This window comes from Panthera tigris, chromosome A3, assembly GCF_018350195.1.
Source record: "Panthera tigris isolate Pti1 chromosome A3, P.tigris_Pti1_mat1.1, whole genome shotgun sequence".
NCBI lineage: Eukaryota > Metazoa > Chordata > Mammalia > Carnivora > Felidae > Panthera > Panthera tigris.
This window is the reverse complement of record NC_056662.1, coordinates 89,432,631-89,451,706: the sequence shown is the minus strand read 5'-3', so window position 1 is coordinate 89,451,706 and position 19,076 is coordinate 89,432,631. Positions and strand designations below refer to the sequence as shown.

Sequence of the window (19,076 nt, the reverse complement as noted above, 5' to 3'; positions counted from 1 at the left end):
GTGAACTAGCTTACTCATCTCTTTAAAACTTTTGAATGGGAAATACATAATAAACACATTCTTTTATTCATTGGTTCAGAGGTAAGAGTTGCGGGGGAAAGGTTAAGAACTGATGTATTGCGTCAAAGCGTATGGGAGTGTGGCTTGTGTGACCTTACACTGAAAACAAGGGGGAAAAAATCTCAACGTCTTAGGGTCTATAAAAGAGACACCAAAAGGAAAAGGTTTGGAATGAGACAGACCCCTACAGGCAAAGCAAAGTGCATCAGTGCAGTGGTATCCTCATCATGCATATTTAAGATGTTTCTGCTGTTTTTCCACTTTGGATACAACTGAGGAAGGACACTACCACCTCTTATTCAGACAGGAAGAACTTTAAAAGGCTAGTGTTTCGTATTTCTGCTTTAAGATCTACCTTACTCTGTTGAAAATAGATCTTATTAAGCTATTAGTGTCTTAATTTTAAGGATACACTTAACTATTTCCGGCACCTGGCCATCAGAAAGAATGTGGTATTTGCTATATTTTAAGACTGAGGAATCTTTTGTCTTTGAAAAGCCACCGACCTGCAGGAAAAAGTGTTCATTTTGTTCTCTTTCTAAATTTAGCTTGAGGAGTGTATGCTTTATTACATAAATATGACAGTAAATATTCCACATATGTACACATACACACACAAACAGGAAGTAGGGGAGAAAGAATAGAGATGCAGGTGAGAAGATAGGGGCTGGGAGATGACAGATAGAAAGAGACAAGAATTTTAAGATAATTTTTCACACTGTAACGTGGTTGCCTAATGCAGGCATTAGCACTTAAATATCTTAAGCCTTGTTCCCAGATCTTCCCTGTACTTTAACTTTAAAACTTCATGGGCTTGGCCTTGCTTCTGACAGCCACGTCATTTATGGAGGAGGTAAATAATCTGATTTATATTAACTTATGTCAGAAACATGACTGTGTAAGATGTTAGGGTGCAGCGGCCAGCCTACTCGCTGCTTCAGGGCTCCTCTGTGTGGAACTGTAGATAGTATTCCATCTGTTCTGCGAGGGTTAGAAGATCCGTATGAGTACACGTGAACACGTTTGTAAATCTTGTTTGTTCACGTGTTACACCATGTTGGTCTTCTGCCTGTATGGTGCTGACTTCACTCTGCTCTCTGCTCTAGCAGTCTTGGGACCTTGTTTATGATCCATTTTGTCTACCTCTGTTCTAAGCGTCCCCTCCCACAGATTCCAGCCTCCCTGAAGAAGAGGAGGACACTACACTGTCCACCCCCTAGAACTGGTAGAGACTCAGAAAATAAATGGAGTCAGTAAACACTGAGGTTTGTTGGTAGGGCATGGGATACAGAGGTGATAGCATTCTCTGTTCATTAGAAACTTCCCTAGGAAGATAAACATGTGGTAATTAAGACAATGGATTAATTATAACAAAAGAATTAAGTGCAACAGGAATATGGAGGAGAGGTTGAGGAAGGCCTGACCGAGGAGACAGGAGCATTTGAGTTGGGCTGTGGGGAAGAGGACTTTGCCAGAATGAGGAAAGGACAGCCCAGGTTTGGGGAACAAGTGCAAAAGGCACAGGGCGTGAACTTGTGCCGGGGAGCGGCAGCCTCTGGTGTGACTAGAGGGTCGTGTGAAAGGGTATAGAATTCATATGTTCATTTTCAACAGGTATTTACAGGACACCTTCGAAGTTGAAGGCACTGTTCTGGGAAGCAGGAACAGAAGAAAGCTCTTGCTCTTTTATGCTTTGCGTTCTAGTGGGGGAGAGGGATAAATAAGTAACTGAAATGTCAGATGGTGAGAAGTGCTTTGGAAAAAAACAGATAGGACACAGAAGTGAGGGAATGTGTTGGGTGATCAGGGGAGGCCTCTCTATTAAGATGTCATTTGAGTAGAGCCTTAAAAGGAGTGAGGAGCCATTGGATATTTGGGGGGTGGGGGAGACAGAGTATTCCAAAGCAGAGGGAATAGTAGGTGCAAAAGTCCCTGAGGCATGACTGTGCCCAGCATGTTTGAGGAATAGGAAGGAGACCAGTGTAGCTGGAATGCGGAAGGTGTGAAGGCAGAGCAGTAGAAAATGGGATCTGGGAGGTTGGCAGGGGCAGGAAGAGGTGGGTCACGTAGGTCCTTGTAAGTCCTAGTTCAAATTCTTGTGGGCTTACGGTTCAGTTGGAGAGCCAGGTTGATGGTACTGTTTATGAAGAGTTCTAAATGCTGTGTTAAAAGTTTGGGCTTTATTCTGTGCTAAATGGAGGTTTTTCAGCAAGGGAGCAACCCTGCGAGTTTGTATTTTAAGTTAACATCTTCCATATGGAGAATCACTTGAAATAGATGAGATTTAGAGGTAGGGAGGTGGTCACCCAGGCAGGGGAGGCCATGTGCTTTCCTACCAGACACTTCCTAGTCACAGACATAAATTTTGCCGAGATCAACTACACGTGATTGTTTTTTATTTAACTTCTTACATAGTTTAAAAATTTTTTTTTTAACATTTATTTATTTTTGAGACAGAGAGAGACAGAGCATGAATGGGGGAGGGTCAGAGAGAGGGAGACAGAATCTGAAACAAGCTCCAGGCTCTGAGCTGTCAGCACAAAGCCCGACGCGGGGCTCGAACTCACGGACCGTGAGATCACGACCTGAGCCGAAGTCGGCCGCCCAACCGACTGAGCCACCCAGGCGCCCCCTTATATAATTTTTTAAATGATGGACTAAGAAATACTGTGGCACAGTTGGAAAAATCTTAGACTTGATCCTAGTCTTTGTTCTCTCTGCCTGCTGTGCAGCTTGGCCTTACATCTCCAGTTCTTTTTCTTTCTTTTTTAATTTTTCTAATGTTTAGAGAGAGAGAGACAGACAGGGCACAAGCAGGGGAGGGGCAGAGAGAGAGAGGGAGACACAGAATTGGAATGAGGCTCCGGGCTCCGAGCTGTCAGCACAGATCCCCACGCAGGATCCCCATGAACCATGAGGTCATGACCTGAGCCAAAGTCAGTCACTTAACCGATTGAACCACCTAGGCACCCCCGTTCTTGCTTTTTTCATTGGAAAATACTGACAGTGCTGCTCAACCGGGGGCTTCACGGGCACATAGACTGTGGCATGTGTGGAGCAGCAAATGACAGAGGAATGGAAGCGCTTTGGGAACTCATGAGTCCCACCCAAACTATTCTTTTTAATATTCAGCATCGAAAGTAAAGCATTCCATTCATTTCACTCAGAAACAAATTTCATTTTTCTTGTGGCCTGTTTTCTTTTTCACTCCCGTTTTCTATATTTAATCAGTTACTGATAGGCATTCTAGATTAAGACAGCTGGGTTCGTCTTGGTGCCATTTTACCTGACCAGGCCATCTCCAGTTTACATGACTGCATGTAAGAGGGGTGAAGCAAAATTTCCCAGACCATGAATTTTGACTTTATGTTAGATGATTCTTTATTAGTGTGTTCCTAAAATTACTCACTCCTCATCAGTTATTCCTTTTCAGGGTAGTGGTAGTGCTATGGTAACTAATAAATGGTACTCTAAAGAAAATTGTAGAACTTGTTTTTAGTGTATCTACATCACCTATTTAACTCTGTATTCCTTGTTTTGTAGACAAACTTATTGGTGTTCATTGTACTCATGGTTTAAACAGGACTGGCTATCTCATCTGCAGGTGAGTTGCCAACCCCAAGAGACAGACTGTGTTTAGGTTGCTTCGTGTACAATAGTAGGTGCAAGCCAGTTGCAAAAAATACAGTCAGCTTTGAAATGTATGAAATAGAAAGAAGTCTTGCTCCCCACCCAAAGATTACCACCAGTAATAAGTGAATACGTATTTTTTCAGACTTTAAAAATGCAGACAGATAATAAGCATATATGTGTAATTTAACGGTATAATATTTAGACATCCTGTTTTATAATATAACATGGTGAACATCTTCCTGTGAAAGTATTTGGGAACCTCATTCTTAAAATTTTTTTTAAAATGTTTATTTTTGAGAGAGAGAGCACAAGTGGGGGAGGGGGAGAGAGAGAAAGAGGGAGACACAGAATCCAAAGCAGCCTCCAGGCTCCGAGCTGTCAGCACAGAGCCCGATACCGGGCTGGAACCCATGAACCACGAGATCATGCCCTGAGCCAAAGTCGGAGGTTTAACTGACTGAGCCACCCAGGTGCCCCTCATTCTTTTTTAAAGGCTGTATTGCTTTGTTTACTGATGAACATAAAAGTCAGAAATTCTTGATATTTAAAACATTGAATTATTGAACATTCCTATACGAACAAATTTGAATATATATGCTATTTTTTGAGATAATTTTAGTCAGAATGGAATTTCTGAATCAGAAGTTGATGCTTTTATGCTTTTTGAGGACTGCTGCACTGGACTGACTTCTATTTGTTCATTCAGAAAGCACTTACTGAGCATCTGTTATGTGTAAGCACTGTGCTAGACGCTGGCAGAAAGACTTGAGAGACTTGACTTGGCCTTCGGGAACTCTAACAAGTCTAGAGAGAGAATAGACATGCAAGAATCACACAAATGCATGTGGAATTACAACTCTGACAAATGCCAAGAAGGAGAGGGACATGGTTCATGGAGGGCATATTAATAGGGAGGATTTGACTTTAGCATGGAGATTACAGAAAGTTTCTGTGGGGATGTTGGAGCTGATATCTGAAGGATGATGAGGTATTAACCTATTAGGGACTCTGGGGAGAGAATTCTGGGCATAAGGAACAGCAAGGACCGATAATAGGAAAGCGTATGCTGTGTTGGAGGAACAAGCCAGAGAGGCTGGGCCATGGGAAGTATGGTGTTAAAATGGAGCTGAAGTTCAAAAAAAAAAGGTAGCGGGGAGCACCTGGCTGGCTAAGTCGGTAGAGCAAGTGACTCTTGATCTCGGGGTCATGAGTTTGAGCCGGAGGGGCACCTGGCTGGCTCATTCAGAGGCGCATGTGACTCTTGATCTTGGAGTCATGAACTTGAGGCTTACGTTGGGTGTAGAGAGATTACTTTCACTTTTTTTTTTTTTTTTTTTTAATTTTAGAGTGTGCAAGCAGGGGGTGGGGGCAGAGAGACACGGAGAGAGAATCTTAAGCAGTCTCCACACTCTGGGGAGCTCAACGTGGGGCTTGATCTCGTGACCCTGAGCTGAAATTTGGATGCTTATCCGTCTGAGCCACGTCGGCACCCCGAGATTACTTTTTTTTTTTTTTTTAAGTTTAAAATAGAGCTGTAGGGGCATCTGGCTGGTTCAGTCAGAAGGGCATACAACTCGATCTTGGGTTTGTGAGTTCAAGCCCCATATTGGATGTAGAGATTACTTAAAAAAAGGTTTAAAATGGAGTGTGGGGAGGAACTAGATCATGCAGGTCTGTGTTTAAGGTTTTAGACTTGATCTTCAGAGTAATCGAAAACCATTGAACTTTTTTTTGTTAAGGGTGTGGAGAATATAATCAAATTTGGATTTTCAAGTGATTATTTTGCTGAGTAGAGATTGCACTGCAGGTGGAAACAAGAAGATAGGTTAGGCTTTTGTAGAAACCAGGGCATGATGGTAACTTGGACGAGGGTGTGGTGGTCATTTTGGTAGAAAGATGTGGACATATTCTAGAGATACTCAGGTAATATCATCTTTAGGATTTGTGGGTTGAAGATGAGGGTGAGGAAGAAATGGCTGACAGTGGTGGTGACTCCTAAGCTTCTGGCCCTTTACAGTTGGTTAGATAGCATTGTTTAGATACAATGTTAATATTTTTCCCAATTTGTTTTTTCCTATTTGTTGGTTCCTAATAAATACTCTGTCACATTAAGTAAGTCTTCTGTTTCTAGTATATAAAACATTTTGATCAAAAAGGACTATTGTATTTTATCAGATGCCTTTTTAACAAGTACCAATTTGGTCCTGTATTTTCTTCTTTCACTTACTAACTAAATTGTTAATTACATTAATAGATTTTCTAAAGTTGGGTCATCCTTGCATCCTTGGAATGAAGTCTTTTTGTGGTCATAGTATATCATTCTTGAATAATTATTGGATTAGATGTGCTGATACTTTCTTAGGGTTTTTATATCTGTATTTGTAAATGAAATTGGACCTCTTTTGAATAAACTTGATTTCTTTCTTCTTACATATAAATGACTCAATTATGTTGTTTTGTTAGATATTTGATTGATGTAGAAGGCATGAGGCCAGATGATGCAATTGAATGTAAGTATGAGTGTTGTCACTATTTTTCCCTTTTTATAAAAGTTGAAGGTGGAAATGTAGATGTATTTCTCAAATTTTGGAAAAAAGAAATGTTTGTAATTCATTTGCTGTGACATAATACAGTCTTTTGCCAAAAGTTTATAAAGGGATATATCTGGAAATAGTGAGGTATTAACAGCTTGAATAATTCGTCAGTGGATTTCAGCTTTGATCTACTTTCTCTGTAAAAGACTTGTTTTTTGTACAGTTATTTCTAACAGTTCATCCACTCCTCAGTATTCAATAGGTGCCGTGGACATTGCTTGGAAAGACAAAACTATATTGAAGACCTTCAGAAGGGCCCCATCAGAAGGTACGTTGCATTTTTTATGTGAGGTTTGTGGTTAGGGAGATATGTTTGTAGATTATTTCAGCTGTACATATCCACTCTCCCTGAGGCTTACTTACTTGCTTGGGGAATCTAAACAAGGAGAGAAGTGGGGGAGGATGGCATTGTTATTTTCATGGACCAAAATGTAGTTACTAAATTGGCTACTAAATTTGGAAACCAGTAATACCGTGTGGAAATGTTCTCTTTGAGGAGTTGGGATTCCAGTGTATCCAGATCAAGTGGTTTTGAAGCCGCAACACATATGATGGAACCAGTCCACACCACTATTAAGTCTGTTAACCAAGGACAGAGGTATAACCTACATCAGACCCAAGGCTATCCAGTACCTTCTTGGCATTTCCACAGCCAGACCCAAGATCTGCAGCAGTCAGTAAGGTATCTCTTCTGTCTACTTTTCTGGAATTGAAATAGAAATTTATATCATAATTTAGTGCAAACACATAGCAATGGTGAGGAATTGATGTTTTCTGGATGATCAGTGTCAACCAGGAGGTATCATTTGCTCCATATTTTGCATTTAGAGCTGAAAAATCAAGTACAAGATGGGGGAATATGTGACTTTTCAGAGGCAGTTGAAAAATGCCTTAGAAAATTTCATTGATTCTAAACTTCGTTTAAGCCAACAATTTGATGTGATTACCAAAAAGGATCTTGCATTCTTAGGCTGCATTAATAGTGGTAAAGTTTACAGAATAAGGAAGGGTGTTATTTAAGAGTAAATACAGATTATAGAGAAAGTAGTGAAACTCCAGTATGATATATTTACTGATCTTGCTTTTGAAACAATTAAACTTCAATCTTAATGTTCCACATTTGTTACATGTCCCATAATTAGAATTCTATACTTTATAACTAATTTACATATGTATTTAAAGTGAAAGCAGCTTCCTGTTTTTAAAAATAAATACCTTATTCTGTCTCATGTCAACTCTGCCAGACTTGGGGAGAAAGTATTTGATTAGAAAAGTGTGGGCATTTATCTGTGTAGGGAAAAGTGGAATGGCTCCTGGAAACCTACCATGTGCCAAGGTGTTGTGGTAGGTAATTTAATTACGTTGTCTTAATTTACCTTGAAAACAACCCATGAAGGTGGAAGGTATTGGCTCCATTTTATAAAGAACTAAGAAATCCAAAGATTAAGCAACTTACCTGCTAAGGTTATACAGGTAGAAAACAGTAGAGCCAGAATATCTATGTATTATTTTATAAAGCTTATTATATATTTTATTAAACTAATAATAATTAATTGCTTTTTTGTTTGTTTGTTTAAGAAAATTTTCACAGAATCAGAACGTTTCCCAGAGAGGCCATATCCCTCCTCCTGGGCCCCCTGGAGAGGACTATTCACAATTGAGGTACTCTTGGAATGTAATGCCAAATGCCAGTCAAGTAGCCCAGAATAAAAGGTGGTATCCTGGCACTTACTACGGACTATCCTATCCAGCCTATTGTGGATGGACCGAATGACACAAACCTATCCTGGAAATCTCTCTGTGGATAGAGCAAGACTGAAGACAGCTGGAGTGACTTTTTATAAGATCAGATCAAATGAGGTTTATAATCTGCTTCATTCCTCCCTCATGTGTTCAAACTTAAGGAAAAATTACATTGATACTTACCTCTTTGATGAGAAATTTGCAGTATTTACAACAGTAAAGGAAATAATCTGTCATTCAGTCTTAAGTTTTTTTAAAGAAGATGATATTTTAGAACTGATAAAGTAATAAAGAATTTCTCTCGTGAATTATTTTTCAAAAATTCTGTTTTCTTGGGGTGTCTGGGTGGTTCATTTAAATGTCTGACTCTTGATTTCAGCTCAGGTCATGATCTCACAGTTTGTGAGATCAAGCTGTGCGTTGGGCTCTGTGCTGACAGTGTGGAGCCTGCCTGGGATCCCCCCCCCCCCCCCCACCTCTCACGCTCTCGCTCTCAAAATAAATAAGTAAAACTTAAAATTCTGTCTTCTTTATCCATGATTTCCTTCTGACCAATTTTGTGATAGGAGTGTATGTGCAGAAATTTTTAGTGTTCTTCTCATTCTATTAATGACCCAATCATTAAGGGTATCTTTTTTTCCCCCTAACTGTTCAAGATTTCTGTTACCATCTACCTAAGAGTCCAACCATCTCCTTAGAACCTAATCACTACTTGAAATTAGTAATTGTATTTTTGTGATTAGACATTTCTTTCTTTGGAAGCCTGTTGTAGGATTTGACCAACTTCTTTCACTGAATTGTCAGATATGCCATCTAACACAGGAATGGGTAAACTTTTAGGAATTGACTATCAGTTGGGCGAGAAACTGATTGAGAAACCAGAATGCTGGGGAATTTGCCTGACAGGGTAATTGTTATCTACTGAGTAGAACTATTTGGAAAACTGGAAAACTTTTATAGACCATAAAAGTTCTTTAATGAACAGAAGAGGATACAACATTTAAAGCCTGAGATATAGGAAAACTTGTAGACGACAAGCATGGCTCCTTGTGTTATTGCTTCTCTGTTGAACATAAACCTACTGGGATCTTTTTCCACTGGCCTCACAGCAGAGTGGTGCCTTGATCTTGACTTCTAAGTTCTTTTCCGCTGGTATACCTCTGGAACATGCAGATGGATCACTTGGGAGGTGTTAAATATTCTGAGTTGCAAAGAAGCCAGAGACCTTAGTTTGCTCAAGAAAGTGCCTCACTAACATGACATCCAAGCCTCTGTAGATACTTGGTGAATACCTGGGCGACCTGGCTTCACTTTTTTAAAGCCTCTGACTTTGAAGATTTGTATCCTAGAATGTCTCGTGCTGCATGTGATAGGTATTTTCTTTATGCTCTTTTACATACCAACATGTGGAACCTGACTCTCAGGAAGTGCTCTTCTAGTTCAACCAGTACCCTGGCCCATGTCTAATTAGCTCAGTCGGGCTGCTAACCTTCATCTAAGTGATGGCTCATGACAGGTTCCTGTGCCTGACACATGTAGTTCTTCTTGCTAAAAGGTTATTCTTGCAGAATTGTTCCCCAGGATACATCATGAAGGCTCACTTGGACTGAAATTGGAGCAAGACAACTGGTGAGGCGTGAAAGAACAAGCAGGGGCAGGTATGGGAATCCAGCTTCGCTGATAGTTTTCCTTGGCAAGCAGTTTCTAAGGAGGACATTGCCAGCACAAGTGCCATCATTATAAGCACTGCTACCTTCGAAACATGTGACCCTCTCATGCCCTCTGTCCCCTTCCCTTTCAGTTGTCAACATGGTTTGTTAAAAAAAAAAAAAAAAAAAAAAAATATATATATATATATATATATATATATATATATATATATATATATATATATATAATTAGTCTCCGTTTGCTGTCTCCTGTCTCATTCTGCACCACACTAGAGTTGTGGCTTCCACTCGCACTGCACCATCGTTAAGACCTCTGGCAAAAGGGACCAGCGACTCCCTTTTTTTTCAGAGGTCTTCAGGGGCCTTTTAAGCTTTTAGAGTTTTCATTTTTATTTTTAAAAAATGTATGAGTAGTTTAAAATTCAAATAGTTCTGGGGTACCTGGATGGCTCAGTCAGTTAAGCATCCAACTCTCGACTTTGGCTCAGGTCATGATCTCGCGATTCGTGAGTTGGAGATGGTTCGTGAGTTTGAGCCCTACATCAGGCTCTACGCTGACAGCACAGGGCCTGTTTGGGATTCTTTTTCTCCTTCCCTCTATGTTCCTCCCCCTCTTGTGCCCTCTCTCTCTCAAAATAAATAAATTTAAAAATTAAAAAAAAAAAAATTCAAATAGTTCTACTGAGATTACCATGGAAAAGGATAGTTCCCTGTCTGCCCTACCCCTGGCTATCACTCCCCAAACACTGAGTAGTTTTGCATTATCTTCTAGTATTTGCCTCCATGTTTAAATACTATGCTTATTTAGCCACTTGTTGATTTTTCCATTTGTGATACTACCTGTTACCCTCCCGCTGTGGAAGATGAGGATTTAGTTCGTGCACATCACTTACCCACATGCACACTTCTAGTCCCTCATCTCTTCAGTATATTTCCCAATTTATGGTTCAGTCAATATTCCAGGTTCATGTTTACTAGGCAGCTGTTGTTCACCTCTGAGCCACAGCATGCCGGGATTCTGTTCCTCTCTTCTATAGCTTCTGTCCTCATTTTGCCTCGTTTGTTTGCTTCTTTTCCCTGCACCTCTTACTGGTTCATCCCCCAAATCCCAACACCACTGTAATGTTCTCATACGGATATGATAGATGCAGATCCTTTTTTGTTTGAAATCTTTCCTGGAGCCCTCTTGGTCTTTTCCAGGTTGGATGCTATATTCGTGTGCTCGGGCTGCCTTAACAAAGTACCAGACTGGGCGGCTTCAACAACAGGAATTTATTTTCTCACGGCTCAAGGGGCTAGACATCTGAGCTCAAGGTGCCAGCAAGGTTGGTCTCTTCTGTGTTTACAGACAGCAGTCTTCTCCCTTTGTCCTGGCATGTTCCTCCATCTGTGACTGTCCAGATTCCCTCTTCTTATAAGTACACCAGTGGTATTGCATTAGTGCCCATGCTTATCACCTCATTTAAACATATTACCTCTTTATTTATTTTTAAATATTTATTTATTTTGGGCAGAGCACAAGTAGGGGAGGAACAGAGAGAGGGAGACAGAGGATCATAAGTGGGTTCTGTGCTGACAGGCTGACAGCAGCGAGCCCAATGTGGGGCTCGAACCTACAAACTGTGAGATCGTGACCCGAGCTGAAGTCAGACACTGAACCAACTGAGCCACCTAGGTGCCCTGACGTATTGCCTCTTTAAAGACCCTATCTCCAGGGGCACCTGGGTGGCTCAGTCAGTTAAGCATCTGACTCTTGATTTTAGTCAGGTCATGATTTCTTGGTTCATGAGTTCGAGCTCCGTGTTGGGCTCTGCACTAACAGTGTGGAGTCTGCTTGGGATTCTCTCTCTCCCTCTCTTTCTGCCCCTCCCCTGCTATACTCTGTCTCTCTCAGAATAAATAAACATTAAAAATAATAATAAAGACCCTCCAAATCACATTCTGAGGTCCTGAAGGTTAGGGTGACTTCAACATTTGAATTTGTTGGGAATGGGGGGATGGCACAACTCAGCCCATGATGGGAAGCTTGATAGTTCTCTATATCTGGAGCATAGCTGTTGTCCCGGGATTTCTTTTCACTGTCACTCTGGTCATTTCTTATACCCTTCTTTTATTTCCTGGGTCCCATAGCTGAGACTTTAATGGTGCACTTCCCTGTTTGGGGGAATATATCCCTCTATAGCTTCCCAGGGAGAGTTAATGGGATGTAAATTTTTCAAGACTTTTGCATGTCTGAAATGGGTTTTATTTTATTCTTCAACCCCGTTGATAATTTGCTAGGCTATAGACTTGTATGTAGGCACTTTTAAATGCATTTACTCATTGTTTCCCACATTTTGTTGTTGCTCTTGAAACCCTGTGTTCTGATTCCTGAACTTTCATTTGTGACTTGTAATTTTTCTCTGTGAAAGCTTTAGGATCTTTACCTCAAATGTCCTGAAATTTCATATGTTTAAAAATGTGGGTTATTTTAAAATTTGCAACACTATATACTTAGTGAGCCCTTTCAGCCTGGCAAGTTGTATATATCAGTCCTGAGAAATTTTCTTTCAGTTTTATCCTTTCTATTTCAGGAACTTCTATTAGTTGAACATTGGATGTTTTTTTTTAATGTACCTCCAAATTAATTATTCTTTTCCTCTTATTTTCCATTTTTAACTTTTTGGATTTTTTTTTTAATCAGGAGAATTTCTTCAGCTTTATTTTCTACCTTCCATATATTATGTTCTGAATGCCTTTTTTTCCAAGCACTTTTTTTTTAAATGAACGTATTCTCTCTCTTCAAAGTTATCAATTATTTTTAGGTTCCTTCTGTTTCCTGAATCACCTGTTTTCTTTTTGTTTGTCTGTTTGTTGATGCCTGTCTCTCATACTAGAGGTGTTATTGAAATATTTGGTGACCTTTGCCCATCTTTTTGTACTTAAGATTGAGGCCCTAGCACACCTGGGTGGCTCAGTTGGTTGAGCATCTGACCCTTGATTTCAGCTCAGGTCTTGATCTCAGGGTCATGAGTTCAGGACCCCTGTTGGGGTCTGTGCTGAACATGCATCCTACTTAAAAAAAAAAAAAAAAAAAAAAAAAGATTGAAGCGCTCAAAACTGATGGCAGCTCTGGTTGTCTCATGGTGGAGTTGTAATAATGTCAATTTGCTTTTTGTTTACTTTCCCCTTGCCACACGCATTTAGATTTTATTTTTCTCCATTTGACAATAATTTTATTGCTCTCTCTCATCTACCATTTGGTATCTCTCCCATTCTCTTGTGAGTTTTTAATCAGTAAAAATTTCTTTACTTTCATTTTGGGTAGGAACTATAGATACAGATAGGAGTTCAGTCCAGCCAGTATAATGAGCCTCTGTTGCCAATAAAACTGGGTTTGGGGTTAATCCTCAGTCTGGTAAGCTTGATTTTTATGCATTATGTCCCAGGAGCATGGGCCATTGAGCGTCCTAAGTCATGATTTGGCCCTGTAATGTCAGCCACAAGCACTCTTGATGTGGAGGGAGACCCCATCTAGGAACCTGTCTGAACCACCTTTCTAACGTAGTTCTAACAACTGCCCCCAGAATTATGTCCTGAAAACAAGCTCATTGTGTTATTCCCCTTTTGGAAATTTTGGATGGTCATGGCCTTTGGAGTCCACGTCCAACTCCCTGTCAAGGCCTTTTGTGATCTGACTCCGAGCTGATTTTTTTTTTTTTTAATTTTTTTTTTTTCAACATTTATTTTATTTTTGGGACAGAGAGAGACAGAGCATGAACGGGGGAGGCACAGAGAGAGAGGGAGACACAGAATCGGAAACAGGCTCCAGGCTCCGAGCCATCAGCCCAGAGCCCGACGCGGGGCTCAAACTCACGGACCGTGAGATCGTGACCTGGCTGAAGCCGGACGCTTAACCGACTGCGCCACCCAGGCGCCCCTCCGAGCTGATTTTAAAACCTCTGCTAGGGGCGCCTGGGTGACTCAATCGGTTAAGCGTCTGACTTTGGCTCAGGTCATGATCTCACAGTTTGTGAGTTCGGGCCGCACATCGGGCTCTGTGCTGACCACTCAGAGCCTGGAGCCTGCTTCAGATTCTGTCTCCCTTTCTCTCTGCCCCTCCCCCACTGGTGCTTTGTCTCTGTGTCTCTCAAAAATAAATACTAAAAAAAACACAACTCTGCTATATTCTACTCCATTCTTCAGTGTGCAATTTCCTGAGTACATTCTGTTGAACATTTATGGGTACCACGTCTTTGTCTTCCAGGTTGTTCCCTTGCCTGTAATGGCTTTGCAGCGTCTATAAGCAAATCATTCCCTTTCTTGAAGCCCATCTCAGTAAAGTCTTCTCTCCCAACTCTACCCACTATTGAATCATTCCTTTTCCTACAAGGTATCTTGTATCACTATTTAGCATTCATTTTATTTATATCTCTTGTTACATGACACACAGGTTCCAAGCAGTCTCAGATTCCCTCAATCCCCTCTTCCTTCATGAAGGTGCCATCTGGGGGCACTTGCATGGCTCAGTTGCTAAGTGTCTGACTCCTGATTTCAGCTGAGGTCGTGATCTCATGGTTCGTGAGTTTAAGCTCCGTGTCAGCTCTGTGCTGTCGGTGCAGAGACTGCTTGGGATTCTCTCCCTCTGTCTGCCCCTCTCCTGCTTGTGTGCTTTCTCTCTCCCAAAATAAATAAATAAACTTAAAAAAAAAAAAAAAAAGAAGGCACCATCTCCCTCCTGGCCCACACTCTCCTTTTTTGCCTTGCCAGCAAACCTTATTGCATTCCCTAAGCTACAAGAGCCCAAGTTACACTGGGCCTGCACGGCCCTTACAGCCTCTACACCAGCCCTCTCTCTTATGTCATTTATCCACTTTAGAGTTGCAGGAGATGCTATACTGCAGGCCACAGGATCTGGCTTTCTGAGCTGCCACGAAGGGATGATCAGAAGAGTGGAGGAGTCAGCTCCCACTGTGGGGAGCCTTAATTAATGGAACACAGAGGACAGGAGGGAGCCTGGCAAGCAAATTTCCCCCTCCTTTGTGTCCTCTGTGGACTACCGTCAGGAAAAGTTTTCCTTTCAAGCCTTCCAGAGAAGTCTAGCCCACGGAGTGAACACATATGCCAACAACTTGTGTGTCTTCCTGGCTCACCGTGAAGTCTGCCTATAAGGCAGTCCATTACCTCACATTGCTTTGCCTCTTTCCTTGCTTCACTTCCCTTTTTTCCTAACCCTAACAGTCTGTTCGCGCATATCCCACATAAAACATCAGCACTTTAATCCTTGCCTCAGGTTTTGCTTTCCAGAGGACCTAGGTAAGATACTCAAGCATTTGTTAATAAATTTGGCAGTCACAGTTTCTGTAGTTTTTAATTTTTTTTTAACATTTATTCATTTTTGAGAGAGAGAGAGCGTGCAAGTGGGGGAGGAGCAGAGGAGGAAGCTCTAGGCTCTGAGCTGTCAGCACAGAGCCTGATGCAGGACTCGAACCCACAAACTGTGAGGTCATGACCTGAGCCGAAGTTGGATGCTTAACCCACTGAGCCACCCAGGCTCCCCAGCAGTCACAGTTTTTAACCATTGTTCAACCATACATATGAGAATGGGAAGTACCAGAGCTCTTCCACTGATGTGACATTGAGATCCTATCTTTAGGAATATAGAAATGTCAATTATATTCAAGTTAACAATTTAGCAAGGATAGTCTACCGACTTATAGGTAGGCATTCATTTTGGAGGTAATTTTCACATGCCTTGGGAATAGTTTTTGAAGTCTTGGTGTCTTCAAAACCCATTTATTCACATAACACTTCCAAGATTAGAATCATTTTATCAGATGGAAACAGATATACCTATTTATACAAGATACACAGATATGCATATTTATATACTGCAGAGGAGAACAAGGTTGATAATCTTGTGAAAGTTCTCATTTAACCAACACCAAATTAGATCTTTTGAACTAATTTCATGATAGTGATCTCTTCCCCTGCAACTGTAGTAAAGGGATCTTTATCTCTGAAATGACTTAACAGTAAAATTCATCCTTTTTTCATGTACAGTTCTATTAGTTTCTACAAATATACTGTTTTATAACTACTACCACAGTTGAGAACCTTGCCATCACGCCCAAAACTTCCCTCATATCATTTTGTAATTAACTTCTCCCACCAACCCTAGGCCCTGACAACTGCTGATTTGTTTTGTCTCTGTATTGTTTGCCTTTTTTTAGAACGTCATGTAAGTGAAATCAAACAGCATGTAGCCTTTTGGATGTGATTTCTTTCAAATAGCATGACGCCTTTGAGATCCGTCCATGTCATCGAGGGGGATCGATAGTTGATTCCCTTTTTGTTGCTGAGTTAGTTTTTTATTGTATGGATATACCACAGTTTGTTTATCCATCTACCAGTTGATAGACTTCCAGTTTTTGACTTTTGAACAAAGTTGCTATAAACATTTGTATAGAGGTTTTTGTGTGAACATCTGCATTTATTTCCCTTGGAGGGAGACTGCTGCTATGAGGTCAGCACGTGTTTAATTTTAGAAGAAACTGCCAAATTTTTTCAAAATGGCTGTACTATTTTACATCCCCATCAGCAGGGTATAGGAGTTCCAGTTGCTCACATCCCTACGAGCACTTAGTATTTATTTATTTATTTATTTTTTATTTTTTCCAATATATGAAATTTATTGTCAAATTGGTTTCCATACAACACCCAGTGCTCATCCCAAAAGGTGCCCTCCTCAACACCCATCCCCCACCCTCCCGTCCCTCCCACCCCCCATCAACCCTCAGTTTGTTCTGTTTTTAACAGTCGAGCACTTAGTATTTAAAGTGTACAACTTGATACTTTTGATATGTATATAATCATGAAACCCTTTCCACAATTAATATAGAACATATCTATTACCCCAAAGTTTCCTTGTGCTGCTTTGTAATTTCCTTTTTCCTTTGATGGAAAGGCCCCCTATCCAAGCAGCCACTGATCTGCTTTCTATCACTGTAGTTTTATTTAAGTGGAATCATACAGTATGTACTATTTTTAAGTCTGACTTTTTTTATTCAGCATGATTATTTTGAGATCCATCCATGTTATTGTTATGGCACAATAGTTGGTTCCCTTTTATTGCCAAGTTGTAGTCCATTGTACGGATATATGATTTGTTTATCCATTCACTTGATGAACATTTGAGTTGTTTCCAGCTTTAGGTGGTTATAAATAAGCTGCTATAAACGGAGCGACTTTTCTTTAAATGTCTATTTTTAATCAACTTTATTGAGGCATAATGCATGATTTATTGTCCATAAAATGTATTTTCTAAGTGTATAGTTTGATGAATTTTGACAAAGTCATACTCCCCTTATAACTACCACTACATGAAGAAACAGAACATCGACAGGCTTCACAGCAAAGATTCCCTTGGCGTCCTTTCCAGTCCATCCAGGTCTCCCACTCCTCCATTCCCAACCACTATTTTGCTTTCCAGTCAGTCTAGAATAAGTTTGCAATTCCTACAGTGTTGTAGAAAAAGGATCATTCAGTAATATATTCTAGTTTCTTGCTTTTTTTTCAGAGGTTTTTAGATTCATCCATGTTGCAAATATTGTTGCAAGTATCAGTAATTTATTCCTTTTTGTTACTATTTCATTGTATGAATTTACCAGTTTGTCCGCTGATCTGTTCTTGGGCATTGGGTTGTTTCCAGTTTTTTGCTATTAAGAGTAAAGTTGCAGGTCACCTGGGTGGCACAGTCTGTTAAGCATCCAACTTCGGCTCAGGTCATGATCCCATGGTTTGTGGGTTCGAGTCCCACATCTGGCTCTGTACTGTCAGCACAGAGCCTGGAGCCTACTTCAGATTCTGTGTCTCCCTCTCTTTGCCCCTCCCCCGCTTGCACTCTTTCTCTCTTAAAAACAAACATTAAAAAAAAAAAAGAGTAAAGTTGCTATGAACATTCACGTATTAAACTTTGTTAGGTATGTGTTTTCCTTTCTCCTGGAAAATGCAAAGGAATGAAATGCAAAGTAAATATACATTTAATTTTTTAAGAAACTACCACTCTTTTCCAAAGTGGTTATACTATTTTATAAAATTCAGATCAGCAATATACGAGGATACCACTTATGTTTGACAACACTTATACTATCAGTCTTCTAAATTTTAGTTGTGTGGGTGTGTAGTAGTAGCTCATTATGTTTTAAATTTGCATTACTCTGATGACTAATGATGTTGAGCATCTTTTCATGTGTTTATTGGCCTGAATCACAGATCCTTTATAAAGTGTTCAAATTTGTCACCCATTCTTAATTAGGTTGTTTTCTCTTACTGAGTTGTAGGTGTTCTTTATGTACTCTGGATACCAGTCTTTTGTCAGAATATCTTTTAGAGGGCAGTTGGGTGGCTCAGTTGGTTAAGTCTAACTTCAGCTCAGGTCATGATCTCAGAGTTGGTTTGAGCTCCACCACGAGTTCTCTGCCTGGAGCCTCTCTACCTCAAAGCCTGGAGCCTGCTTTGGATTGTGTCTCCCTCTCTCTCTGCCCCATGCCACCCCCCAGCTCATGCTCTCTCTCAAAAATAAATAAACATTAAAAAATTTTTTTAAATATCTTTTACACCTATATATATTCCCACTGTGTTCAAGCCCATGCTTCTCTTTACTATCCCTTAAGTGGGGGAAGGCCATAAGTGTCTCAGAGCCTTTGAACTCTCTTTATTGCCTGGAATGCTGTTCTCCCAGTTAAACAGACCTCCTCCAGTTACTGTTCAAAGGGCCCTTTCTGCTGAGCTCTTAACCATCCTATTTGAAATAGCAATACCCTCGGCCAGGCATTCCTCCCTTTCCTTTATTTTTTCTCCATAGCACATATCCACCCGACCGGTATATTTGTTATTTACTTGCGTAAATTTACCTGTTTTCCTGTGTAAAGAAAAGTATGGACCAAGATGAACCGGAACCATAAAAAACATGGAAAATAATTATTTGCAGCCTCTCTTAGAGGCTGATACACTTAGAGACGACAAATCTCTGAACCTGCTAGAAGCAGGAAGAGGTTGATTTCACCAACGTACTGTCACCTCTTAAGTACCCAAAGCAAATCGCGGTCCACTCCAGAGCTTTCCTAAATGACCGCACCGTTGCAAGAAGGAAACAAGTTCCGTCCGTCCCCGAAAAGAACTGTAGCTGAGATGAATGTGGAGTTCATCCTGGCCAACACTGTTCTTTGCACAAGAAGAAACCGATGTCTCCCCCAACGCCAAAACGCGTTGGAGAAAGGCTGAGACGCGCCCTGAAACCTCAGCGTCCGGCCCCCGGATCCTTACCGTCCCCATAGCCGGAAGTGACAGATGGGGCCCTGGCTCCCATTTGCGTCCGCCGGCGTCTCTCAGGCTG

The 19,076-nt window shown here is 40.7% G+C and overlaps 1 protein-coding gene and 1 long non-coding RNA gene across 6 annotated transcripts in view; one reads left to right on the top strand and one right to left on the bottom strand.

Annotated features, from left to right (window-relative positions):
* The window catches only part of DUSP11 (dual specificity phosphatase 11), a 22,335-nt gene extending 13,997 nt beyond the window's left edge, over positions 1–8,338 (top strand). For 3 of the 4 annotated variants that reach the window (XM_042981744.1, XM_042981745.1, XM_007083441.3), the window contains 5 exons: positions 3,604–3,664; positions 6,157–6,203; positions 6,480–6,555; positions 6,784–6,969; positions 7,866–8,338. In XM_042981744.1, the coding sequence (XP_042837678.1) occupies positions 3,604–3,664; positions 6,157–6,203; positions 6,480–6,555; positions 6,784–6,969; positions 7,866–8,061 (566 nt within the window). In that variant the 3' untranslated portion in view covers positions 8,062–8,338. The remainder of the gene's footprint in view (positions 1–3,603; positions 3,665–6,156; positions 6,204–6,479; positions 6,556–6,783; positions 6,970–7,865) is intronic. The other variant, XM_042981743.1, reaches the window with a different exon arrangement.
* The window catches only part of LOC122237356, a 26,481-nt gene extending 7,405 nt beyond the window's left edge, over positions 1–19,076 (bottom strand). Inside the window, exon 1 of one of the 2 annotated variants that reach the window (XR_006215823.1) lies at positions 19,007–19,076. This is a non-coding gene — a long non-coding RNA (uncharacterized LOC122237356). Of the gene's footprint in view, positions 1–4,410; positions 4,889–19,006 lie in introns of those variants that run through there. The other variant, XR_006215824.1, reaches the window with a different exon arrangement.